At 45.5% G+C, this 27701-nt stretch overlaps 2 protein-coding genes and 1 long non-coding RNA gene across 3 annotated transcripts in view; all 3 read right to left on the bottom strand.

The window, feature by feature from the left end:
• Positions 1–9414, bottom strand: part of DDX17 (DEAD-box helicase 17) — a 20465-nt gene extending 11051 nt beyond the window's left edge. Inside the window, exons 1-6 of the mRNA XM_020982606.2 lie at positions 9064–9414; positions 4863–5013; positions 2951–3050; positions 1904–2037; positions 1121–1186; positions 680–821 (exon numbers count right to left, since the gene is read on the bottom strand). Coding sequence (XP_020838265.1) covers positions 680–821; positions 1121–1186; positions 1904–2037; positions 2951–3050; positions 4863–5013; positions 9064–9113 — 643 coding nt within the window. The 5' untranslated portion in view covers positions 9114–9414. The remainder of the gene's footprint in view (positions 1–679; positions 822–1120; positions 1187–1903; positions 2038–2950; positions 3051–4862; positions 5014–9063) is intronic.
• A 1955-nt stretch (positions 9415–11369) lies between these two features.
• Positions 11370–16224, bottom strand: LOC144454801 (uncharacterized). Its single transcript, XR_013483346.1, has 2 exons — positions 14434–16224; positions 11370–14340 (listed from the first exon to the last, which is right to left on the bottom strand). It is a non-coding gene; the product is annotated as an uncharacterized LOC144454801 (long non-coding RNA).
• A 4812-nt stretch (positions 16225–21036) lies between these two features.
• DMC1 (DNA meiotic recombinase 1) overlaps positions 21037–27701 on the bottom strand; it is a 35805-nt gene continuing 29140 nt past the window's right edge. Inside the window, exons 12-13 of the mRNA XM_078150495.1 lie at positions 24336–24452; positions 21037–21794 (exon numbers count right to left, since the gene is read on the bottom strand). Of these exons, the coding sequence (XP_078006621.1) occupies positions 21725–21794; positions 24336–24452 (187 nt within the window). The 3' untranslated portion in view covers positions 21037–21724. The remainder of the gene's footprint in view (positions 21795–24335; positions 24453–27701) is intronic.

The raw sequence follows: 27701 nt of genomic DNA on the forward strand, positions 1-27701 counted from the left end.
CTTGTGTAACTACAGAATAGTTTATTACTTTTACATGAAAACTGTGCTCCACAAGAAAAGAAACCAATTACTATATTCATACAAATTAACCCCTGCCCTTAAGATCATATTGGAAGAAAAGAGGGATGGATCTTCTCTTCCCCAAGGCACCCACAGCCTTTCAAGGTATTTGCTTGGGGGTTCCTAGCTGGAGCCAAGTGAGGATTTCCCGTCCTTTCGCCCAATCAGCCAGACCCTCCTCCCCTATCATCAACCATTCCGTAGGGAACACTCTCATTCCCCTCTACTGCATCCCCCAATATATCTGCAGAATTTGCAGAATCTCCAGGACCTTCTATTCCCTCTACAGCTAAACCCTCCTATTACATGTTGTCTCCTCCAATCATAGCATGAACTCTTTAAGAATAGAAATTATCTTCCATTCACATATTGTAATACTGTGAATTAGTTTTTAACTATAAGAGAAATTTCTTACATATTTGTAAATGACATATTCTTAAAAATCAATTTTGTTATCCAGTGAAGTGAAAAGGAAGAAACAGATTTTTACTTTTATAATAAAAGCTAATAGGGAAGTATCTAATTCATAGATATCTGCTTTTCAGAAATACAACTATAATCATTCTGTCAATATACACGCATTTTATATACAGTGAAAGAACCTTTGATTCCTCATTACCTCTCTCCAAATCTCGAATCTGGGGACCTTTTGGAGCACCTCCATATATGCAAGTGCTCTTCAATCGAGAGCATTTCCCATAATCATCAGCCACTTGCTGTACTTGCTGGGCCAGTTCTCGGGTAGGCGCCAGAACCAGGCACTGCAAAATAACAAGAACACGCGTAAAACACACCTTGCATAAGTAAAGCAGGGATTAAAACGGGATCCTCAAACAAGCATAACCCTGCTCCCCCCAGGTGATGTTAGCCTCAACACCATCATTAAACCATTACATGGACATGTGTGTCTTGCCTCACCAACTGCCCTATAAAGTTTGTACATAAACACTGGCCTAATGCTTTCTCTTGCTGCCCTATAACGAGCTAGCAAGGTGCTCGGCACATACAGTGCGCATCTGTTCAACACTTCCCAGGCTAAAAAGCAAAACGAGGCACTTACGATCGGGCCGTCCCCCCTCTCCAGGTACGGCTGATGGTTGATGTGAACAATCGCAGGCAGCAAATACTGAAAAAGAAGGACACGGAGAAAGCTTTAATAAACAACGTCAGGCCTTCAGCGGAGAGATGTCCACTCGTGTCTACACAGCACATTAGGGCTCACAAACCACTTCTCTCCACAACCACCTTTTGAAGTAAGTAACGGTGCTTAGTGACATATGAGAAAGCTGAAGCCAAGGAGGCTGATTTGCATTAAGGCCGCAATACTACTAGTGAGGGAGGAAGGAATTCCAGCGCAGGCCTCCCGAGGACTGCATACTGCATCCTCTCTACTACAGGACACTGCCTTTTCATTTACAGCACACCAAAGTAAATTCAGCTGAAACCTAGGGGGGGAAAAACTAGCTCCTGTAAAGTTTCTGCCATTTCACAAAGTCCCCAAACTAAAGCAAGTCGCAGTATCTACAGACAGCATGGGAGAAAATGCAATTTATCAACTGAATTAAGAAGATCTCCCACTTATGTAACGTCTGAAAGCTTATGAAACTTTCCTCACACCTATCCTGTCTTACAGAAAGCAGGAATTACAGGAGAAACAGGAAACAGACACAGAGAGGTTTGAGAACTTGCTTATTGTGCAATTCAAATCAGGGTCTCCCGGGGACTTCAGGACACTCTCCACTAGGCAGTCTCTCAGTATAGAATTCAGCCACTCACAGAGGCAGACAAAACGAACACTGACTGTACATATGACATATCGCTTTATATGGCTCTCGGTACTTACCGCCAAAGTCTTCCCAGAGCCAGTTTGGGCAATGCCCACCATATCCCGGCCACTGAGAGCCAATGGAAATCCCTGGCACTGAATCGGAGTTGGTTCTGTGAAGTTCTGATCCATTAACACATCCATCACGTACTCTACGAGACAACAAACATAACACCTCACTCAAAATTTAAAAGCACATGAACATCATTAACAGCTGTACAGAACTCCGCTGGGGAATACCTCATATTTTGCCACTTCCTATAACAATACATAACGTCAAAACTCTAGAGCAGTGTTTCCCAACTGTTTTGGATCTCTGTACCCCCTTATCTTTCTATAACTCACATTCAATATGAAAGGAAATAAAGGCTAACTGTTTGCTATGCACATGTACCTAAGAAATAAAAGATTTATAAGCACATCCAATAAGAATGGAACATGCTTCTCCAATGGACAACAACAGTTTCATCTCTCTGGTAGAAATCGAGTTTAAAGACCAGACCAAACTACCCTTGTACTCTTCTGGACAACTGCATTGCTTAGGTGCCCAAGGCACAACACTGGTTAAGAATCTCTGCTCTAGAGGAATCTCACAAAGTCTCTTAAAATCATGCGAAGTTCACAGGAGAGAACACTTTAGAACACCCTTAGTATCTATCACTTTCTCCTCTCTCAAAAGTCTATACACTTTTGACAAGGTTTGAAATTCCAAGTCATTAAGAACTTTATGACCTAGTCTCCCCAAGCTCCATTTGCTAAAGGAAATCAATAATGCCTAGTGTATGTCATTAGATGCAGGACTTCACCTATGTGGGCACTCCTTTCCAGGTCACCCATCAAAATCTGTACACCCAGAGTTCTCCAGTTCGAACCCTGCCCATGCCACCAGATAAGGATACCTAGTCTCTAGATGAAATCTACGTAAAATTACCAATTACCCTTCCTGTTTACCCTTCGACTAACTAAATAAATCTTTCCCTTTATCAGTTTCTGCATCAGTGGTCTCTATACACGACAGTCACAAACGTTTATGTGAATAACTTGACTAAACTGAAGAATACTTACGGGGAAAGTTAGCATGATGGAAGGCAAACACTGGCTTAGGACAAACATCTCCCCCTCTCACTGTAATCTCCTTCTTCCGGCGCAGCTCATCAACCTCGTACTACGGTAAAACAAAACCAAGCAAGTAAGCACAAAGCAGCTATTACAAAGCTTCCTTTAACTTGGCAACCATTAAAGGGAATTCCTATTTCATTAAAATAAAACCGTAAGTACACCTGAGTGTCTAGGAAGCCTTTAAAATGCTGTTTCCTCCTACTGGTTTTAAGCATGCCTCAACCTAATGGGCATCTTTTGAGGTAGCTAGTGGTGCAGCGGAAAGAGGGCCGAGCCTGGGGTCAGGAAGAGCCAAGTTCAAAATCAGGTCTTAGACTCTTATTATGCGACCTTGTACAAGTCACTTATCTTCTACTTATCTCAGTTTCTTCAAAAGTAAAGTGAGGATAATAACACCTATAACCTCCTCTCAGGGCTGTTTTTAAGTATCAAATGAGGTAACATTTGTAAAAACACTTAGCACGGTGCCTGGCACATAGTAGGCATTATGTAAATGCTAGTTATTTTTAATTATGATTTTCTTTTAAGTAATTGAATTAAATTCCACTGGATTATACTGAGGTGTAGCAAGAGGTCAGCAATTCCCTATCCATACGCAGACCTTAATGAGATGCACAATATAGAATAGCTAACCTTTTTCAAGTTTGCATTTAAGTTGTTTTTCCCGTAAGATTTTTACCTGGCAGATACTTTACATATAGTAAAACATAAAAACATAGTAATTATCTAGAATGGTCTGGGAAGTAGGTATTGTAGAGGTGTTCTAATTTTTCAAGGCATCCTAACCATGTTTCAACTCATGTTGTCAAAAATCTTGCTAGAAATTAATTTTTATAGTTTACATGGCTTCTCAGTAACAAAATTGTATCACATGCATTATTCTCATAGCCCTTATCTCTTCTGATGTTTAAAATGACCCCGGGAAGTAATACTAGCCTCATGTCACAAATGATCTAGTGAAGCCAGGGCTTAGCTCACTGACAGCCATACAGTTAGGGGCTTAAGAAATGCTCTTTGACCAAGAGGCAAGGAGGCTCAATACTGTGTTCCGAGCGGGGTAGCTCACCAATGGCGCAGCCAACTAGTCTCTTCATTCCTAGCCTAGTGCTCTTCCCACTATAAAAACCTGCCTGGAAATGTGGATTTTTCTTTGGATGGCTGAGAATCTTTTAGGGCTCTAGGGTCATCATCACGCAAAAAAAAAAAGTTCTATCATCTTATCCTTTCTGTCAAGTTGTCATCAAAGTATAAAATATACAAAGAACATTTTGACGAAGGCCCCGGTTAATTTTTAATTCTGTATCATATGTAATAGTTCAAACTCAGATTATTACACAGTCAATATATGGAATGGAAATAAGTAACCAGACTGCTTTATTTTATAATTGACTATTTGTTTAGCACAAAGTAAAGCAAATATTGGACTAGGTCTTCTCTAAAGTCCCTTCCAACTTCAAACCCCATGAACCTGACAAGACACTTAATTCTCATCTCCTAGCTCTCAAATACTACAGTAAGCAACAAATGCTATTTATATTTTCCAGAGACACTGAAATCACTGCATTGCTAAAACATATTTTATACCTGATCAACTGTAACAGAAGAAAGATATAAAATCAAAGAAAAAAATAGATTAAAGGATCCAGATGCAGCAGGGAACCACATCAGTGAAGCATGAAAATGTATCCACATGTGCACATATGCACTTTTCATGCAGGTTTTTACTCTCAAAATAGAGTCATAGCTCTTATATACAGAAAAAAAGAGACTCATAGCTTGTTAAGACAAAAATCACTACTTAAGTACACTCTGGCCTTTTAAAAAATTTCTTCATGTTTACAAAACCGTAGAAACTTACCGGGGTAAGCCTGGCCACTTCAGGGTGTTCCACATAAAAGTTCTTCTCAAACTTTGGCAGCTCACTCAGGTCCCATTTCTTTTTGCGTAAACGTTCCCCAGGATTACCAAATTTCTTTGGAGGTAGGCCTCCACCTCCTCTTGCTCCAAACCTAAGCCCATCAAAATCAGTCCACTTTATTTACATTTTTCAAAAAGTATACTAGATCTTTTTTTTAGTTATTAATTAAATATAATATTAAATTAAGCCTTAAATGCAATTCCAGACAGCTACACTTGTAGACAACAAAATCTGGCTGCCTAATTACTTCCTCATTAATGCCTGTTCCATAAAACTGAACATCAGGAAACCACGAGCTATTTCTCCCAGCTTTCTGAATTAGGATGCGTAATGTGCCATGCCTAATTAGATTCTTCTTTCACAGTCTACTCAGAACAACTTATTGCTACAGAAGCAATTCTGGAACTCCAACTTTATAATTAAGGAATTTCTTATTTTTAAAAATTCAACTAGAGTCTCCAACTTTTTCCTGTATTTCAAAATATTAAAATACACAATTAATCTTCTCTAAACATAAATAGAAAAGAACAAAAAGAACAGTTCCAACTTGTTTTAAGGAATTAAAATCACTGATGTCCCTTTCAAACCACTGGCTTATTTCACAAAAGAATCATTCACCAATCAGTAAGGAAAACCATAAAGGAAGTTCAAAAATGAAACCAGCAAAGACAGCCATTTTAGCTACGTAGCTTAATGATGGATTTTCCCCTCAACCTCTGAATAAAGCCAGCTTCATATTCATGCATATAGAACTCAAGTATGGGAAAAAAAAAAACTGATTATTAGAGCCAGCAAATATTAAAGGAAGCATACATAAAACATGGCATATTTCCTCCTAATCTTTTAACCAAATTTCTGAAAAAGATAATGTGTAAAATTATTTTGGAGTATATATTAAATGGACAAATTCCTCCAAATAAAAGTTGTTCAAATGTGCTTTTTAAAATTCCAGGATATAAAAATGAGTACCAGTACTCCAGTACCAGTATATAAAAATGAGGCTGTATAAGTAAAATGCCTAATGATTGTTATTTCAAAATAAAGACTTTGTTTGCTATTACCCAAAAATTTACATTCACTTTAAATAGTTTAAAGCAAACAAAACTAAGAAAGATAGTTTGTATGTGTGTGTGGGGGGGAATGTTTCATTCTTTTTATATAAACAATTCCCAGTTGAAGCAGTCATTTTCTTTAGCCAAGACTAATGAAGCAAAGCAGAACAGCTTCTTCTTCAAATAAGAAGGCAAAAGCCTATGGTTTTTTGTTGTTTTCTATTTTTGTTTTTCATTTAAATTTCCTGGCTATTTTTAGCCTGGTTTTAACATTGCCCTCCCCCCCTTTTACTAACAAATAAATGATGGAACTATTTTCATAAGAATGTCACTTTTGCTCTTGCTATTAATATTATTTTGCACACAAAATGGCAGCTTGGGTGGTGATGCGGTCTTAAAAAATGGTTTACGACACTTCATGTATTATTTTCACAATGAGACTGTTTATACCAATGTTGTTTAATAAGCCCAACAACTTTCTTTAGTGATTTAAATTTTACTAATTAGCAGCTTATAATTATAATCTGTCCTATTATACTGCAATGTTTCTGGACACAACCATTACAAACTGAAGACTATCCAACCCTACCAAACACACGTAAAGTCGAAAAGATCAAAGTTGCAACTTTTTGCCCACATGATTTGTACGTATGATCTAGTCCATCTTTGAAGATAACAACTGTTTAAGTGGGCTTTGCAAGAATGTAATTTGGAGATCAGTAATATCCAACATTTATACTGGTTATTTTTGGATGTTTAATATTTAATCTTAGAAAATTTCTGGGACATACATATAAAAAGGATGTTTAGAAGCCATTGGCCAGTTCTTTACTCCATATCACAAAAGCAAGCCACCTGAAATAATCATCACTTACTTAACCATATCCATTCCTATGTATTATCATTTAACAATTTAGTTATTTGGGCAAAAATGGTAAAACAGCAAAACAAGTTACGATATTTGATGGGGGAAGGAAAAGGTCTTTACAGGCAGACCTGTAAAAGGGCACCAATTTATTTGTACTAAAATAATTGGTTTGTCATCTGAAACTTATGGAAGCATTAAGGAATAATGCTAAGTAATGAACCAAAAATCAGAAGCTGCTGTCTTCTCCAGATAGTAACACATTAAGGTACGGTGCATTATCATTAAATGTGTCTATGTTTGGTATTTGTATAAGGAATAGATAAGTTCAAACCATTTCACTCTTACAAAAAAAAGTTAAACTGACACTGAGAGCCAAAGTCAGGAATGATTCTACTACTATGTATTTCAATACTTTGGAGACCTGATCTATTGGTTTTTAGAGTTCAAATTTATCCAGAACTCCCCCCCTACCCCTGCAAAGACTTTACACCACCATTTAACATTCTGGAAGCTTAGAATTATGCAGCTTGTATAAAAACTTAAATCTAAACTTCTCCTTCCCAAAATTTGAACTTTTATAATGAGGAAAGTCATCTGACCATGTTAAGGATCCAAGATCCAGTAGAATGAACAGAGCTTTAAAAACCAAAACTCCAATAGTGTCTCACCTAAATTCATAGCTGACTTAAGACCTGTCAAAGAGGCAGCAACTGGTTAAATATGTTTATTCCCTTCACTGGGCCCCAAATCACCTCTTCAGTTAAGAAAGAGGCCACACTTAAGAGTCTACAAGTAAAAGAGCACGTTCCAAAATGGCAGCACTAGCTTTCTTTGAATCTTCTCTAGATAGAAATTCAACATTACTCTGCACTAGTGGAGTCCTCACTGCAACTGAACAAATGTCTTACTTAATGCCCACTAGATCTCCCCCCTTTCTTCAACTCATACCATCTGAGGAGAAAGGTCAAGAGCAAGAGTGGGAATCGGTACACCTGGCTAGTTGCCAGGCCAGGGCCGGTCAATTAGTCATGTGATCAAGTGAAAGTCCTCTGACCAGGCTAGAAGCCGTTTGCTTCCAAGATCCCTCTAAGACCGAGTGGATGAACGCTTGTGAAATGCAGCACTATAGGAATTAAGGGGCTATTAAAGAGCCGACTAACTTGAGCATCTTAAGAACTCCGAACTCCAAAAGCTAGACACTAGACCCTAGCTGGAGCAAGGCAACAAACAGATGCAACAGGGAAAAACGCTACCGTCTTCAATTCTTTAAGCATTAAACGCTAAACCTAAAACCAAAGTAATCCCGGTCCCTAAGAAACTTCCATTCCCTCGTATCCGTCTGCATTCCTCCACCGTCCCACGGAATACAGGAGATCCTTTTCCTTGTACTATCTGTTTTACAAGGTCTATTTCTGTCTCGGGGCGGGGGGGCTTGCTTTCTTTCCCTCACTACCAACGCTCCCGTTAGAGACTCCGGGTCTCCAGACCCCCCAAGGCTAAAATTCCACAGGTCCGAGGCCTACACCGTGGAGGGAGGAGGGCGGGGGCGTCCACTCAACTCCCAGGTGAGCTTTCAGGGCCGGGCTCCTTTCCCCTCCCCCCACCTTCTCCTTCGATCGAACAGGATTTAGAGCAGGAGGAGAGCCGACGGCAGGGCCCCCTCCCTGGCCCCGAGGGCGCGCCGCCTCCCCCCCCCCGGGGCCCGAAAGTCCTCTGAATGAGGGTTTCACATTCCCAAGATGCCCTGCCTGCCAGAAAACCCTTCGACCCTCTCGGTGACCCCCCCCCCTTCTGGTCTGCGAATGGGAGCACCGCGGTCTTCAAGCACTCGCTCTCTTCCCCTTCGCGGGGAGGAAGGGGCGGCGCCGACCGCCTCCAGGCTGCCGTCTAGACTGCAGCTTGAGCCGCCTCAGTTTCCCCATCTACACAACGGACCGAACCAGAGGATTCCAGGGCCCCCTCTGCCGCTGTCCACTCTACGACTCTGCCCCTGCCTGGGACTCAGCTCCCCACCGCTACAAGGGCCCAAGCGACGCCTACGCCACCCCTGCCTCGGTCTCCCCTTTCCGCGTCCTCCCCAGTCAACAAAGACCCTTCCGGCCTACGCCTCCCCCGTGCCTCGGTTTCCCCGCCTGTCCCTGGGGGCGCCCCGAGGTCCCGTCAGCTTGGGCCCGGGTCGGCCCCTCCCCCCCGCCCACTGCCTCACTTTCCCCAGCCTCACCCTCCGCGGTCCCGGTCCCGGTCGCGGTCTCCGAAGCCGCCTCCTCGCATGGTGACGCCGGGGTCGGACAGCGGGGCGCGGCCGGGCGGCGGCCTGAGGAGGAGCGAGGCGGCGGCGGAGGCACAGGCCGCGCGGAGGGCCCCGGCGGCGGCGGCGGCGGCTGGGGAGGCCGAGGCGGGCCCGGGGTTGGGAATCGCTCGCTCCTCGGCGACGTCTCCCGTCGCCGGCGTCGCCACCGTCGCCTGCGGTCGCGTCGGAGACGGGCGCGGGGCTGGGAGAAGGCGGGCACGCTGCGGCGGCGGCGGACGTTCCTTCCTCCCTCGGCGGCGCTGCTCCACAAAATGGCGGCCGACGCGCCGACTCGAGCGCTACGCACGGCCGAGGAGGCACGTAAACCGCGTCCAGGAATAGCGCGCCCCTCCCCCCAGCCCCGCGCGGCCCGCCTAGCGCCATTCCCGAACGCGCGCCACGCCGATTGCGCAGCGGCCGCCACCCGCCGCGCGCCCTGGTGCCCCGGAGCTACGCAGCGCGCGTAGAGCTCTCGCGCGCGGCCCGGGCGACGACGTGGCGTAAACTGGGGAGGGGGAGGGGGAGGGGAGGGGGAGGGGCGGGGAGCGGCCGAGTCGCTACGTAACATTCCTGGCGGCCTCAGCTCGCCGCCCGCCCGCGACTGCGGGGCTGCGCACTCTGCGTAGCGTGGCGGGGGGTGGAGAATCCGGGGTTCTGGCCGCTACTGCGGCCGCAGGGCTGCAGAAGCCGCGCTGCGACGACAACAATGTCCTCCATGTTGCAGGCTATGGAGCTGCCCGCAGGCCCCGCCCCTCCCCCAGCCTGCGCTGCGCCTGCGCGCGGGGCCTGGGCCGTCCTGAGCCAGAAGACTGTGGAGAGAGACCGGGGACGGCTCGTGTGCCCCTCCCCCCCTCCCTGCTAGAGGCGCGTGCCCGTGGGCGGAACCTCCCGCCCCCGCCTTTCTGGAGGTGCCCCGAACTTACCTAGCGCAGAGGCACACAGCAGGCGCTTAATAAATGCTGGCAGCTAAAAGCCCTGCTCCGGCTTTCCGTGAACTGGCCCTTAATTGATGTTGATTAGATCGGATTCACTGGGCTCCCCGGTTAGCCTGAGCAGGGACTTTTTGTCTTTGTATCCCCAGGGCTTACTGAACAAAGTGCTTGGCACACAGTAGGGGCTCAGTAAATGCTTAGGGACTTGACTGAATCGAGGCTCCCCAGGCCATATTATCCCACCCCCTCTTCTTACATCAGGAGAAACTGAGGGAAAGTGACTTGCCTCTGTCACACTGTAGATTGAAGAGGTTGGATCTGAACCCAGATCTTTTAGTGTCAGTGCTTTTATTAAGTGTTTTGTTGTTCAGTCCATTCGTGACCCCACTTAGGGCTTTCTTAGTAAAGATACAGGAGTAGTCTGCCACTTCCTTCAGTTCGTTTTAAAGATGAGGAAACTGGAGGCAAACAGGGTTAAATGACTTGTCCGGGGTCACACAATTATTAAGTGTCTTAGGTTGGATTTGAACTCAGTTCTTCCTGACTCCAAGCACAAAGCTCTATGTACTATGGTGCCACCTAGATTCCTACAAAATGTCTTTTTCTGCAGGCTTTGCTTCCAGCTGAAGCAGGTGACACACAGGACCTGTTGGGACCAGTTCATTGCTGGATTGAACAATAAAGTTGAAGGCAGAAGACCTGAGTTCAAATCTTGCCTCTGCAAAAAAAAAAAAAGGATGAATGAGCGACCTTGGCCAAGTCATTTCTCTAGGACTCAGTTTCCTCCTCTGTAAAAACGGAGATCTTAGATTTCGCACAACGTTCACCATCTCAAATGATTTCTGGCTAGTTCTCTCCTATGATAATAGGGCTTGGGCTGGACAGGGCTCTTCTGATCTGCCAAGCACTTTTTGGCATCCTTTGTCTCATCGGACCCCTGTGAGAGGACTTGATCTCATCAGTTCCTATGGCTTCTGTTACTCTTTGTTCATAACACCCAGCTCTATGCCCCCATTCCCAAAGCCTTCCTTCCCTATATCGCTTTGGGCTCCTTCATGTCCAAGACAGTACCTTCTCTAGCCCAGACTCATGCTCTCTCCTCCCGTGATAATATTCCGTCAAGGCTTTCATCTTTTCTCATTAATGAATTAGTTAACCAGGCACTTTTTAAGGGCCAGCATCAATCACTCAATCTCTTCCAGACGTTCCTATCTGACTTCTTCCGCTAATTCCTACTGTAATCCCAGCTCTTAGAGGGTCACTGTCCTTTCTTATTTAAAAAAAAATCTGTTTTTTATCATGAACTTATCAAACATTTAAATATTTTATTTTTTATTATGAACTTATCAGACACGAACTTATCAAACAGGGAAAACACAACATTTCTATGTGCAGAGAAAAAAAAACAGGAGAAAAAAGATTGTGTAGAAAACCACAAAGCTCTATTATTATAGCTTGGCTTTTTAAAGTACATGTTAAGCTAAATGTGGTAGTTTCAACACTGGCCTGCTAGTCTGATTCCCCTTCTGTGTATTTTAAAATATTTCAGTGACACTTTTCTTTTTCTCTCTCTTTTTTTTTTGACATTAGTATCGCTCTCTGAGTATATTTCCACTCCCCCCCCCAAAAAAAAGACCTCTCTTATTATAAAAAAGCATATTTGATTTAAGCAAAACAAAATCACCCACTGGCCTCATGTGAAAGTATCTGTGTCCTTCTGGCCCCTCCTTCATCAAGCCTCTGCCCAGACACGGGAAACAGGCTTCATCCTCCGTCTTCTGGGCATTGGGATGGCGCAGAGTTCTGAAGTCCTTCACGGTTATCTGTCACTACCACATCGCTGTTATAGAAATTGTTTTGGTTCTGCTCACTACGCCCCTCATCACCTTCCCAAATTTCTCTCAATCTGTCCCTTTTCTCATTTCTTACAGCACGATAATATCCAAATACATTCATGTACCACAATCTGGTCAGCTTTTTCCCAATTGATGGGCACTCATTTTGCTTACAATCTTTGTGACAATAAAAAGTACTGGCTGATAAATTTTTGTGATATTTTTGTACATATGGGGCCTTTTCCTCTGTCTTGGACCTCTTGGAAGGTATGAGGCTAGTAGTATTAGTATTATGGAATCAAGGGGTGCACATTTACATGGCCTTGGGGTATAATTCCCAGCTGCTTTCAAGAATAGCTGGACCAACTCACAGCTACTACCAACAATCCATTGGAGTGCCTGGCATCCCAACAACTGTCACTTTCCTTTTGGGGGGCCATCTTTGCCAATCTGATGTGTGTGAGCTAGAACCTACAGCTGTTTCAATTTGCATTTCTTACTACTGGTGATTTGGAACCATTTTCCATCTGGCTATTGATACCTTGAATTTCTTCTTTTGAAAACTGCCTGGTCTAGAATTCAGAAAAACCTAGAAAGATTTACATGCACTGATGCTGAGTGAAGTGAGCAGAAACAGTAGAACACCGTGCACGGTAACAGCAGCACTGTGCAATGATCAGCTGTGATAGACTTAGCTCTTCTCAGCAGTACGGTGATCCAAGACAATTACAAGGACTCATGATGGAAAACGCTGTTCACATCCAGAGAAAGAACTGATGGCGTTTGAATGCAGATCAAAACTTACCATTTTCACTTTCTTTGTTTTTTTCGTGTTTTCCCCCCTTTTGTTCTGTTTCTTCTTTCACAACATGACATGATTGCATATGTATAATCAGATTGCTTGCCATCTTGGAGAGGAGGGAAGGAAGGGGGGAAATGTGGAACTCAAAATCTTAAAAAAATGAATGTTGCAAATTGTCTTTACATATAATTGGAAAAAATAAAATATGATTTAATTACAAAAAAACCCCTAACTCTGCCTGGTCATCTCCTTTGACCACTGTCTCCTGGGGAATACCACTTCTTTCTTAGGTACAGAGCACTGTGCCTTTGCCCAGGCTATCTGACATACTTGGAAGGCTTTGCTCCTCACCTCTCTGTCTCTCTGAAACCCTAGCTTCTTTCAAGGCTCAGCTCCAGTGCCAAAGCATATGGGAAATCTTTCCTGACTACCCCAGGAGGAAGCAGGGCACAGCAGAAGGACCGCTAGCTACAGATTCAGAGGAGCTGGGTTAGAATCCCAGTGTCTCAGCAATGACCTCTCTGGGCCTCAGTTTCCTCCTCTGTAAAACTAGGGGGTCTGAGGTCCTGTACAGCTCCTGATCTGGGTTCCTATGGCATGGCTGGTCCTCTTTCCTCCCTCCAATTGCATTTATTTACTTTTCTGGGTAGGATGAGGGCCAGGAATGCTTTATTTTAAATCTCTGGGACTAACCCCATGCCTAGAACATTTCATGGTGGAGTGAGGGAGAGGGAGGAGAGAAGAGAGGGATTGAGGTCCAGATCTGTAATTGTATTCTGTCTGGAGCATTCCCAGAAGGAAAGTCCTTCTGACAGTATAGCTGGGGAACCCTCTGTAATTTACAGTCTTCTAGAGTAGCCCAGGGCATGGAGGAGTTAAGTGTGTCAGGTCAAGATGTGTCTGAAGCAGGCTTTGAATGCAGGTCTTTTTGACTCCAAGGCTGGCAGTGTAAGCACCAAGCTGTGCTTCTTCTCACCTCGAATAACATGAACATAATAAATATTTGCTGAATTAAGGGAAATAATACATTTTTTAAAAGCTGGGTCCCTGGTACTCATGGGACTTACAGGGGTCTTATGTCTTCCATATTGGCTTCATCCATCATGTTTATCATCCCTCTCTCTGTTTAAATAAAACCTCACCACATTGATTGACCATGCATATCATAGATGTGGAAACCGGAGCTGAGAGGCATAGGGGCACACGGTGAGTCTGAGGCAGGATTCAAACTCAGGACTTTGTGCCGCCAAGTCCAGCACCCTTGAACCATCTCAAAACATTTCTCAGGAAACGTCTCACAAACCTACAACTTGTATGGAAAGTTAGCTTTACATTTTTGGTGACTCAGCCCCCACCACGGGGCTTTACTCAGGGTGGGTGCTCGGTATTTTTAGAATTGACCACAGCTAGAAAAAAGAAATCTTTTCCCAGCATGATCTTTGAGTGTGTCCTTTCTGGTTTGGGCCAAAGGAACTGAAGAATCAAACAGACGTCCTGGACTGAAGAGAGCAGGAAGGAGGCCACAGAGACCATGTGGTCCGAGCTCCTCATTTTACAGGTGATGAAACTGAGGCCGAGAGAAGTTAGAAGTGACTTGTCCAAGTTCACCTGGCCAAGCTGGACTCAACCCCCGAGTTCTCTGGAAAAGAAGCAGAGATTTGGAGGTTCAGGAGCAGATATGCAGCAGCCTAAGGAACAGTGAGGTGAGAGGAGGGCTGGTGGTGCTTCTAACCTGTAAAAGAACTGCAGAATTTTGGAAATCTCAGGAGAACTCCAGACTGAGATGACAATGATCAAGATTACAGAAGGAGGGCCAGCCAGGTGGCACAGTGGATAGAGCACCGGCCCTGGAATCAGAAGGACCTGAGTTCAAATCCAGCCTCAGATACTTACTAGTTGTGTGACCCTAGGCACACAACTTTCAGCCTTCAAAAAAAAAAAAAGATTACAGGGGCAGTTAGTTGCAATCATCACTACCACAGAGGAGATAATAAAACACCTTCCCTTCTCTAGATAAAGAAATAGGGAGAGGGAGCTCCACTTTGTCACAAGGTTTTACTTTATTGCTTTTTCTTTGTTACAAGGGAGGTTCAATACTATTGGATCAAAATAACTCTTGTAAAAAAAGAATGGCTTCAATGTAACTTTTTCAAAAGGTAAAGGAACCAAGGAGGAGAAAACGATCAGAGGGAAGGTTAGGAGTTGAACCGTGTCATAGGGTCACAGGGTCCTGGCCTTGGAGGCACAAAGTCCTGAGTTTGAATCCTGCCTCAGACTCACTGAGCGCCCCTATGCTTCTCAGCTCAAGTTTCCGCATTTATAAAGTGGCGATAGTACCTAATAGCACCTGATCTCCAGGTTATTGAGAGGATCAGATAAAATAATGCATGCAAGGTACTTGGTTATAGTCCAAGCTCCTCATTTTACAGAGGAGGAAACTGAGGTTCAAACAGTAGCCTATTTGACTGAGCTCACACCAGTAATAAGTGGCCAAAACTGGGATTCCCACCCTGGTCCTCTGACTCAAAAGCTAACATTCTTTCCCCTCCTGTATAAGCAGAAGGAAGAAGGGGATTCATTTGGGAGCTGCCATGGCAAACCCCACGAATCAGGTTTCAGGGAACTTGGAGAAAAGTAGTTTCCACTTGAAGCTAAGAGCTCACTAAGATTAGTGGACCAAAGGGGTGGTGGAAATGAGCCAACTGGAATTAGGAAAGGAGAAGGAGGAAGGAGGAGGCCTGGAAGAAGCTGATTTGCACTTAATTAGACTAATGCCGAGCCTGTGGAGTAATATGAGATTGGCACTTGTCATTTGCCAATCTAAATTATGACATGGTCTTGCCCCCAGCACCCAAGGGCCTTCTCACCTAAAAATTTACACAGGAATGTAGAAGGATGGGAAAGGATAGACATTGGAGAAGAAAAGAAAAGGCAAGTGGGGAGGGGGAGCGGGCAGAGCAGTGGAGAAGAAGAAGACTCAGGGTTTTGTTGTTGTAGCATCCAGGAAAGATGGCCCCAGAGGGTAAATCAAGCCAACGAACATTAAGACCCCACTACGTGCCAGGCACCAGGCCAAGAGATGGTCATACAAAAAAAGGCAAAAGCCATCCCTGCCCTGGACATTCACTTGGGACCTTCATGCTAATCTTTGGGTTTTTTTAATCAATGCCATGGAGAAATAATAAAATAATAGTAATAGCAAATAGGAAGGTGCAATAGCACTTGAAGGTTTGCAAAGAATTTTATACATTGCCTCCTGATACCAACTTTACCAGATTTGCAAACGAAATGGAGTGGAATCCAGAAAGACCTCAGCAGGCTAGAATGCAGGGGCAATGCTAATAAGATGAAATTCAGGAGGGACTAAAAAGGTAAAGTCCTAGATATGGGCTTGAATAATTTATTTTACCAGGTCAAGAGAGGAAAGGCATGGCTAAATAGTTACCTGAAAAAGCCCTGAAGGTTTTACTGGATCTGAGAAGCAGTGTGGCCTAATGGAGAGAGAGAGAGAGAGACAGAGAGACAGATGAGAGAGAGAGAGAGAGAGAGAGAGAGAGAGAGAGAGAGACAGCCTGCAAATCAGGAAGAGTTTGGTCCACCTCTGGCCTTGGAGACCTACCAGGCATGTTCTTTCTAAGACTATACATGGCAGACTTGTTCTTCTTGACAATTAAAGCTGTCCCAAAGTGGAATGGGCTGCCTGGAGTTAGTAGGTTCCTCCCAATGGAAGCTGTTAATTAATGGCAGGCTGACTGATTGTGGAGTATGTTGTAGAGGGAATTTCTGGTCAGGCTCGATTACCTGGCCTCTGAAGTCCTTTCTAACTTAGAGATCCTGTTGTTTAGCGTCATGAGACTCCTGGCAGAAGAATTGCGTGTACAGGACGTGCTAAAAGCTTTACTCATTTAAACCTTTTGGAACACCCAGTACATAGTAGGGAGCCACGAAGTAGGAAAGTCTTGATTCCCAGGTCCTTTCAATTCAGCATAACATTTAAAATGGATTTTAAAGTGGGTGGATTTCACCCACCACCCACTTAACTCAAATTTAAGTTAATTTAATTAAAGGCCCAGGTACACAGGCTTTATCAACGTCTCCAGACTAATCCTATCACCTGAGGATTACTCCCATCTTCCCTACAGAAAGTAATGGAGAGAAGTCAAAGTAATTCTTAACCCACCTCCTCATGAAAATGTTTACCAATTGGGATAGTCTTTCCTTTGCCAGGGGAGATCCCCGGTGATGTACTGTCAGGTCAGTCAGAAGGAAGACATAGCTAGATCCCAGTCGGCCTTCACTCAGGGTCTATTGTCGTTGAAAGAGGCCATTGATCCACTTTATCGGCTCCTGCTAGCCTAACTAATAAATCCATCATGCTTGGAATCTTGTCTCTCCTTTTACCTTCATTTTCAAACCCAGCATCAGAATTTCCCATCATTGTCCCCACACAGGCAAGAAGGAAATATTGCCCAAAGAAACTATGATGGGACACTGGCTGAAGGAAACTTCTCTTCTGATTCACGTCAAAATCTCAGATCTGAAAGGGACGTCAAGGCACTCCAATTTGGAGGCAGGAAGAGCTGAGTTCAAATTCTGCCTCAGATACTTGCTAGCTGAGTGACCGTGGGCAAGTCACTTAAACTTCTCTGTACCTGTTTTCTCATTTGTAAAATGAGGATAATAACAGCACTACCTCATAAGGCTGTTATGAGGATGAAATGAGATGATATTTGTAAAGTTCTTAGCACTTAGTAGGGGAACTATAAATGTTAGCTATTATTATTATGATTATCATTAGTTTTGAGGAATTAGTGCAGTAAAACAAACAAACCCACAGGCTTATCTCTGGGATCTGCATTGTATGAAATAGTGGCCTTAGGAGCATGTCTGTGCTCCTGTCGAATAACTGTAGCTCAAAGTTCACTGCTAATGGGTAGTCAGGCTAGCTTTGGGACCCAGGAGAGGCAGCTCAGGGCTCAAAGGCCAGTGTCATCATTTCATTCCCCTGGCTCTGAATCTCCTGCTGCTCATGACCAATCAGACGAGGAGAAGCCCAGATATCTCAGCCTGGCTTTTGAGGCCCCCAGTCTACCCTTCTAGTTGTAACTGGATACCCTTCCTGGATGCTCTGCGGCAGATGCACCATTCTATCCCTCTCTCCTGGAAATTTCTTTCACGTTCCCACTTCCAAGGTTTTGTTCCTACCATTCTCCCTGCCTAGAATACCTAGAATGGCCTTGTCCATCCATGCTTATCACTTCCTCATCTTTCATAAATAATAAAATTGCACAGGGCTGAACAATGGAATCGCTCCCTCCCTTTTTCTTTTCTCCCTCTTTCACTCTGTTAATCAATTACAGGGTCTAAACATCCCAAAGCATAGCCCTAAAGGCAGAGGGAACAGATAACACCTTGTGTCGTCCCACCAACCACTGCCCTAGAATCTCCAGGAAGTCAGGAAAACTGGTGAAACGTCTCCAGCACCCCCAAGAGATGGGACTTACTGGGAAACCATTTTGTCCTGTTATGGCATTTCCGTGGCACAAGTGGTTGGTGCCAGCCTGGATCAGCAGATGTGGAACAAGGCCACCTTCTTCCTTCTAGAAGAAGCCCCAATGCCTGTGCCTTCATCCTTCAGACTTTGACTGGCTATAAAAATGTCCTTCAACAAACCTTGCTGGGTTACCTGATTCTTCTATGGCCCAGTCTCCACTCTCCTCACCACCCGCTTCTGGACACATCGGGGTTTACCAGGAAAGGGAAGGTGATAACTGCCCTTCCAAATTCATAGGCTTGTTTGAGAACAAAATGAGATGACCTAGGTGAAAGTGCTTTGGAAATGCTAAAAGTTCAATAGGAACGTGAGGCAGCGATAGAGTGTTTGTACGGACAAGTACACCCCATTCCCAGTATGGCAGCCCATTGTGGTATACCAATGCTGTGCCCTCCAGCCAACTTGCTTTTTCTAAAATACTGGCTTATACATGTCAGCTCATGGATTCTTGTGCCAGAGGGGTAGAAAATCTATCAGGTTCTACCATGCTGGAGAGGCCCTGAGGACAAGCCTGGCGAAGGACCATGTGAACAATGCCCAGTTCTCCGCCTTTCTTTGACCTCTACATCAAATTCTTTCCTGTGTGGACCCTGACTCTGTCCCAGGGACTCAGCAGTGAGAATCTAAGCCCCTTCCCCTAAAGCAGAGGTCCTCCACTTTGTTTGTGTCCTGGACCTCGTGGGCAGTCTGGTGAAGCCTATGGACCCCTTCTCAGAATCATGTTGTTAAATGCATAAAATACATAAAGGAAATGAATGACATTGAAGGATGGGCTTCTCTGATATTTGGGTTGGTGGGTGGGGATCTTGTGTCCCTGACTCAGCTCTTGATGACAGATGAATTGACCCTCCTTCTCCAAGTCATCTCTGGGAGTCTCTGCTCCTATGGAAGACCTGACCCATTCCAGGCAACCCTCCTGGTTTGGTGAATTCGCCAGGAGGCTGCGTTCCTATTCTGCCTGTCCTAGGCTTCTCTCTGACTGTGTTCAGATTAGTAATAATAGGAAACTCCCATTTCTATGGCACTTTAAAGCCAAAAAAACCTGGGAGGCAGGCAGGGTAAGCATTATCATCTCCTTTTCACAAATGAGGAAACCGAGGAGCAAAGAGGGAAGGAACACAGTCTGAGCCCACGTGGGTGAAGCCCAGGTGAAAGTATCCTAGCTCTCAAGCTGGAAAGGGCCTCAGAGGCTGTCTAGACCAACTTTTTCATTTTGCAGATGGGGAAACCAAGGCCCACACAGGTGACTTGTCCAGGTTCCTACAGGTACTAAATGATTTCTGACCCTTCTGCCCAAAGAGGTAGTGCTTTGTCCCAGGTCTCCAGAAGGGGTCCTGCTTCGGACGCCAGGCAACTTGCAGGTTTGGAGTCAGGCCACCCTGGGCCCTGCACGAGGAAGACTTTCCTCTACTACAGTCCACCTTCTTCCAGACCTGGCTCCTCCCAGAAGTGTCCCCGGCTTTCCGTACCCTGCTCCATCACCTCACTGCTTATGTGCCTGGTGACCCTCGTCTGATGTGCTCTGTCTCCCTCCCTGAAGGGTAAGCTTCTCAAGGGCAGGGGAGTTCAGTTAGAAGGTTGGACTAACTGACCTCTAAGGTCTGTAACAACTGGAAAATTCTATGAAAGTCTGAATTCTTAGAAGTTTTGAGGCTTCCATCACCTGGCCTGGGAGAGCTATCCAACCTTCTCAACCAATGAACAAACCAATTAGACGCCAGCTGCCCTGCTCGACTTCACCAAAGGCTTAGAATTAGAATGGATCCCACAGGTTATCCCCCTATTTTGTGGAGGGAGAAACAGGCACAGGGGGTGACCGGCCCAAGGTCACTGGTTGTAAGTGGGGAAACTCGGATTCAGACCTGAGTCTTTTGCCTCCAAACGCTTCAAATGCTTCCTCTGGACCCCACTGCTTCCTCCACACCCCAGCCCTACCCCTAACCAAGATGCCTCTGCTCAAACTCCTGCCCTGGCCTTCTTCTCCTCTTCACTTAGTGGGGCCCCACTCGGACTCGGTCTCTCTAGAACCCAGGTCTTCCTTGAGGCCCTCCCTGGCCCTCTAATCTCCCTCCTCTCATTATCCTTCCACGCTTACAATCTGCACGGCCCTGGTCTGTGAACACTCATGGTCTCTGCTGTTCTCATTCTTTTATGAGTATGAGTCTGGTGTCCCTCAGACTCCTTGAGATCAGGGACAGGGCCTTCTACGCAGAGGTGATCTACATAGTAGATTGGATTGACTTGCCAGAAGACCTGGATTCGAATTCTACTCTGACATTTATTAGCCAAATTTACTTGACTTACTAAAGGCAAATCATGTAACCACTGTGAGCCTCAGTTTGCCTACTTATAAAATGGGGGTCATAATATTTGCAGTACCTACCCAACAGGGTGGTTCTGAGGTTCCAAGGAGATAATGTACACAGGGTGTTCTGCAAAACCTCTATAAGCAACAGTTCACCCAGGAGGGCTTTAAATGGAAGAAAGAGAAGGGCAGCTCAGCGGGGAGCCTGGGGGAATGCTGCCTCTGCCACTTAATGGCTGCGTGGCCACGCCTCCCCTTGGAGCCTCAGTTTCCCCATTTGTGAAATGAGCTAACTGTGGCTGAGCTCTAAAGCCAGTCAGGAGTCTATACAAAGTCAGGCTCAGCATTGTCGGGTACCCTCCCCCAGAGAGGCAGGGCCTGGCCCGGCTTGCTCTTTGACTCCCAGAGCAGAGAACAGGCCTTGCCTGAGGCAGGAGCTGGAGACAGTTCTTGCTAAATCGCACCACACACACATATTTGCTGGAACAAACTTTGTATTTAATAATCAGAAGAAACAATGTTGACCCTTTAAACATTTAAAATCTGACATTCTGAAACTTTACAGTTAATTTTAAAATCTGACAGGTTGGCACTTTCTCAACAATGCTCCAAGAAGCAGCGGCTGATCTCCCACCACTGGAGGGTTCATCCTTAACTCTCTGCCCTCCTCCGCAATTTCTGGGGTGGGTTTCTTGGATTCCTTTAAAAGCCATTTAAAGCTGCTAGAAGCCAATCCCTAAACAGTGACTTGGGTTATTGTTGCTAAGAATAAGGCCACGCAGACGCTCTGATATTCTCAATCCCTACAGTTTTCTCCTGGGCCCAAGGAACCTCTCGACCTTGGTACACACAAAGCTTCCCTGTCTCTGGACGGACAAGCAAAGGCTGAGAGAGAGAATGGCACAGTGGGGGGCAGAGCTCTTTGGGTTCAGCTGCAATGTCTGCTCTGAGAACTGGGCAAATCTGGGAGCACACTTTGAAAAGACGAACTGAGAGGAGCCAGGTACTTAAAAGGCAAGGAATAATTTTTATCTCTTTTACCCACTTCCCATTAGTCAACACTCTGAATCATGAGAAAAAACAAAGGTTGCTTTCACGCTTTCTTCCCTTTCTGCAGGCTGGATCGCGCCTGTTCCACCATCGCGAGCAGCGCCGATTCTCCACCTACTCCTTGGCATCCCCGATTCCTCCAGCTGTTATTGCGAAGGTGGCTTCGTTTTCGGGCATCTCGGGGCTACCGAAACAAAGGATGAAAGCACGTAAGGAGCTCCAGCTAATAACACGGCTTGTGTCATCCCATCCCTTTGACAGCACAGGGACGTTGCCCACGTGGGAGATCTGAGGCGTCTGCCTGTCTGGATTTACAATCATTAGACCGTGAGCGTGTGTGTGACCAGCTTCCCCAGATTTTCACCCAACAAGTTTCCTCTGAAATTAAATAGAGCTCAGTCTACCCCAGCATAAAAAGTAGAGAGACAGCATGATGCGGGGGGAGAATTGGTGCAGCTGAGGTCAAGAGAGTTCAGATCCCAGCTCCAACACTTACTAGTCATGTGACCTTGGGCAAGTCATTGGGTTTGGGGGAGCCTAAGTTTCTGCCCAGAATGATGGGTACAAGAGCTACACGGTCTGCCCGTGTCCCAAGAAGCCAGAGAAATGCAAGTTTGAAATCCTGCTTGGCAGCCAGGGCAGAGTTAGGAGTGACAGGTGGAAGTCGTCAGGAGGCAGACTTCAGATCAATATAATAAAGGGCTTTCTAGCCATTAATGCTGTGCCAAAGTGGAACAAATTGTCCTGGGGGGCAGCAAATCTTTCCCTGGGGGGGCCTAGAGCAGAGGCAGGATGAGGACCTGCATGCTGCGGAGCTGCCCAGGGGCCAGAGAAGGGTGGACACGTGAGACACCCTCTGAGCTCCCCGGGAGTCTTTCCTCTGACACAAGAATGCGGCGTCATCAGAAAGGCTTTGCTCCTTGGTCCAGCTCTTGTGAAGTATCATGGGAATCAGAAGGAATCCCACTAGACTCCAGGGACTCTAGGACCTCATCACTTTGGAAGACTTCCAACAATGAGGAACAGAGTCCACCCGGGCCTGAGCGTCCTGGGTGATGCTAGGTCACTGTCTATTTGTACCGTCTGTCCAGAGAGACAGACAGACATGTGGACAGGCAGAGACGGACTGATGGACAAGCTGTGGATTTCTATCCGCTTGTACATCATCATTCGGATAAGAGGCACACGCAGCCCGTCACTTAAGATCCCGTCACCTGGGTTTCCTCATCTATGAAATGAGGGCAGTAATAGCACCTGGCTGGATTGCTGGGAGGACTGGGTTACATAAAGTATGTAAAGCACTTTGCAAACCTTCAAGGGCTATTTAAATGTGATTATTATTTGTCACCCACTCCGTCTTTCTTGTGTAGGCGGCTGAGCCAGACCCTCCTCCCATCCAGGAGGGCCCCTGATCTAGCCTCAGCACAAGGTCATCTACACACAGGACGTCTGAAACCCTCCTGTCTGTAGGGAATCTCTCTTTGAATCTGTCTGGATCTCTTCTGGGACAGTGGCCAACACCACTGAGCATCCATCCCCTGGTCTATAACTCTCCTGATACTAAAAATCACAAGGTGGCTGAACAATTCACTTTGCTGTTATATTTCTCAGGGCATCCTACATGATTCTGACATATACAAGGAGACTCGAAAGAGAAGTTCAGCTCTGCAGGGATGTGTTATCTTTTGCTGAATTAGCAAAGCTGATTCCAAGGTCTTGCAAGTTGAGAGGGCTCAGATGAACACACAGATGTGGCATTTTCTCAAGCCCTATATCCTGCAAAAGGAAAGTCTCGGGGCTGGGGAAGAAGACTCAAGAAGTAAGCTAGTCTAAGGTAAACCTAAAAAGGAATCCCCTCTCCAAAGGGTTCGATGGCCCCCACTTGCAGACCTCCAGGGAGGATGAGCCTCTTCTCCTGAGGCGGCCCATTTCACTTCTGTCTTACTCCAATTTTCAGGAAAATACTCCTCACATTGGATGGAGATCTGCCGCTCCGCAAAGGCCCTCTGTGACTTCCACCCATTGCGCCCAGGGCCCAGCAGAACAAGTCTTTCCATCTTCTCCAGGACCATCTTTTAAATCCTTGGAGGCAGTGATCACATTCCCCTCAACTCTGCTCTTCCCCAGCTCCTTCAACTCATCTTTACACCGTGGTCTCTGGTTCCCTCTCCAGCCTGGTCCTCCTTCTCTGGACCTGCTCAGTTTTTCAGGGCCCATTATGAATCCCAGCGGCCCCTCCAAGGAAACCGCCGCAGTGACTTGGGGGAGGCCCAGGAAGTCTTTGAATCCACTTAAGTATATTTGCAGAAAATTACCAGAGAGCTCTTACAACTCCACAAAATATAACATTGGCATGCTCTACTTTCCAAAAGGAAAAGGCATGGGCTCGATGAAAACGGTAATCTAGAGAGGTGGGAGGCCAGATCAATGAAAGAGCACCATGTCATTATTTAACATTTGCTCAGGGCCAAGAATACACAGAGGCTATATCAAGAAGCAACTTGAGACTCGAGGACCCCACGTGATTTTTTTTCCAGCCTTGGTCCCCAGAGGAAACAGTTAATCTAGTCATGCTTCTCTCAAAATAACTTTTGAAAAGGAAATCCTTTTCAAAGGGAGACTTGCTCCCACCTACGGCCTAACTGATGCCATTTTTTAGGTAGGCCAACGCTCTCTGTTACTCCCTATCTGCGCAGTTGCTTAAAACAAACACAAATCAAGTTACCTGTCATAAATTTTGGCGATGCGAAGCTCTCCTCTTCCCTTTCGCAAGCAGATCCTTGTTGTTGAAGCGTGGGCCAGGATGTGACCCCCAATGGGCTTTTTCGGGTCTGCCTGAAAACTAAACCAAACCAACATTTGAATTCAGTCTCATCCTGTGGGTTTTCTACATCGGGGATGGCAGAGCACAGAGTCCTCAGCCTCTCACGGGGAGGAACTATTTTTAAATCCCCAGATTTGTGTAGATATGTACGCTGTTCTTCCGGCCATGATGGCTGCCTGAGTGGCGGCCGGCCACCCACTTCCCACACGCGTGCTCCAGCAAAAACCTAAAGTTCACCCCAGATGGTAGAACACTCAAGAAATCCAAGGAGGGACTCCATTAAGTGTCTTCTTCTACACCAGGACTACGTAGAAAGTCAGCTAGAAGCCCATGGGTGATAGGAAAGGGAGTCACCATCAGGTAGTCTCCCAGCACTACCAGAGGGGAGCTGCCACCCTGTAAAGGCTCCTGGAAGCCCCAGGAGGGGCAACACTCAGGCTGGAACGGACCAGATGCCCAGGGGCTTCCAGGTCCCTTGCACTCTGCCTTAAAGGACAGAAAAGGCCTTGACGATTCAAGGGATTCTAACCCCAGGAAGTAGAGTTCAGTGTAGAAACCCAAGGATTCATAGGCTATGGAAAAAGAAACCTGACCACTTCACCCAAAAGTGCAGAATGGGGCATGGTCTGACCCTCGTACAAGGCCCCAGTCCAGAAACTGAAACTGGAGAGATGAGTAGACCTACAAAAACCCTGACCAGTACCACAAGTTATTATAGGTCTGGAGATCTCCTAAAAGAAGAAAGCAACTCTATAGCAACCGTAAGTAGAGACTCAAAAGAAAAAAAAAAAGGATTTTCCATAAGGACTACACAAATATCTAGAAGAAATAAAGCAAGAGATAAAAAAAAGAAATCAAAGCTATAGGCTAGCATCCAAATCAAACAGAAGTGGATTCCTGCCAGCTGCATACTGACTTAGAAAACCATAAATTGACATTATCTATGTTGTCTGGTATTTATATTTATTTTGTTAAACATTTCCCAATTACATTTTGATCTGGTTTGGCTCCACTCTGGAATTCTGCTGCCATGGCCAGAGAAGGCAAGTGTGACTTCTGCTCCAGAGAAAAGAATTGGAAGGAGAATAAATAGCTTAGAAGAGAAAGTAGTAAATCTTACCCAAGAAATGGACTCTCTGAAAACTAAAATAAACAAAACAGAAATCAATGATTCCATGAGATAGTAAGAAATATCAGAATAAAATCCAAAGATTGAAAAAAAAAATAGAAGAAAATATAAGGTGTCTGATATCAAAAGCAACTGATCTGGAAAACAGGTCAAGGTGAAATAATTTATGAATCACTGGACTCCTTGAAAACCATTATAAAAAAAATCTGGATGCCCTATTTCAAAAAAATCACAAATTAAAACTGCCCATATTTATTAGAACCAGAAGACAATGTAAAGATATAATCCACCTATCACCTCCCGAAAGGAATTATAAAAGAAAAAGCCCAGCAGTGTTAACAGCCAAAATCCAGAGCTTCCATATCACAAAAGAACCATCACAATCACTCAGCAAGCAACTCTAATACCAAGGAATCACAGGCAGCATCACAGAAGCTTCTCCAACAAGTGAGAGGTGCTGAGAGGCTCAGACAGGCTGCTCGTGGTGTCAGGGAAAAAAGAAGAGGATGGATGTGGGAGATGCCGCAGAGATAAAATTCACAAGTTTGGGAACCCGATTGGCCACGGGGAGCAAGATGGGAAGTTTGGGATGACTCTGAGGTGATAAATGTCCACCTGGAAGACAGGTGTTTGGAAGGATGGTGGTGCCCTCGACTAAAACAGGGAAGTTTGGAGGAGGGCTGAATTTGGGGAGAAAGATAATGAGCTCTGTTTTGGCCATATCCCTGTTGAGATGACTAGAGAATGCCCAGTTTAAAATGTTTAGTAGCCAGCTGGTGATGCGGGGGAGTTTCCTGGACTTCAGGAGAAAGATTAGGACTGATCTGGGAGTCATCGGCATAAAGATGCTAATGGGAATCCATGAGGAGACCACAGAGAGAAGGCAGAGAGGAGAGAAGAGAAGAGGACCCAGGATAATGTCCTGGAATACACCTATGGGCAGGGCGGGGAGGGCATGGATGAAGGGCAAAGAATTCAGACTGATAGGAGAACCAAGTTCCTCCCCTTCACCACTTAATTCCTAAGAAGAGGAGGCTGTTTTTGATGCCTTTACTGTGTGACTACCCTTCCCCTGGCCCATCTCAGAGTCAACACGACTGGTGGTAGGTGCCCTTCCCCTTGGCCTTTCCTCCTCTCCTGACTGCTTGACCATGCACATGACCTGGAGGAAAGGGGGAATCAATAACTCTCTATCTTCTGTCGAAATGGAGGAACCTGATCACGTGCCTTGCCACTGCCTCTGAGCCCTTGCAGGCCTTAGCATCTGCCCCGGCTTCTCTCCCCCAGAGTCCCCTTGCGCCATCATCTGATGTATTTATGTAACCTAAGGACCCCTGAGCTTGGCCATCCAGACCACCTGTCCAACTCTCACCACTTCCAGGCCTTGCCTCTGTCTTTTACGTGTTGTCTCCCCAAAGCAGAGGGTAAGCTCCCTCAGATAGGGGACTTTCCTGCTTTTTCTCCCTCTAGGCCCAGTGCTCCATGCCTAGCATGGGCTTAATTATTTAACATTCATTCACTCACTCCTCAAGTGCTTGTGATGTAGTTCCTGACCCTGCGTCTCCAGAAACAGATTTCTCCAGGGTCATTAGTGAACCTCTGACTTGACTCTGTTTCCCATCCTCCTCTGTTTTTCTGAAGCCCCAGACACTGTTGGAGAACACCACTCTCATCCCCTCGCTTCCAGCAGCTCCATTCTCCCTACTTTGATCTCTTTAATCCTTGTTCTCTGACTCCTCCGCTTCATCCTCCTCCCGCTCAGACTCTGTGTTCATGGTTCAGACACTGGCCCTATTCTTTTTTCTCAGTTCATTCTATCCTTTTGCTGTCTTCTGCTAGTGACTGCCACCTATGCCTAATTTAGCCCAATTTCCTTTCTGAGAAGGTCATCAGACTTGTACACGAGGGGAAGGCCACAAAGATAGCTCAACATACGATGGCCTTAGGGAGCAGGTGTAGATCTGGGGCTTGAAAGGGTACACTCAGAATAATAATTAATGCAACAATATCAACCCAGAAGGAACTCTCAGTTGGGGTGCCACAAGGCTCTGTCCTTGCCTCTGTTCATAGAACTGCAAACAGTAGAATGTAAACTCCTTGAGAACAGGGATTATTTTATCCTTGGTACTTTATCTCTA

This window comes from Phascolarctos cinereus, unplaced genomic scaffold (genome assembly GCF_003287225.1).
Source record: "Phascolarctos cinereus isolate Bilbo 61053 unplaced genomic scaffold, phaCin_HiC Scaffold_1;HRSCAF=81, whole genome shotgun sequence".
Lineage (NCBI taxonomy): Eukaryota > Metazoa > Chordata > Mammalia > Diprotodontia > Phascolarctidae > Phascolarctos > Phascolarctos cinereus.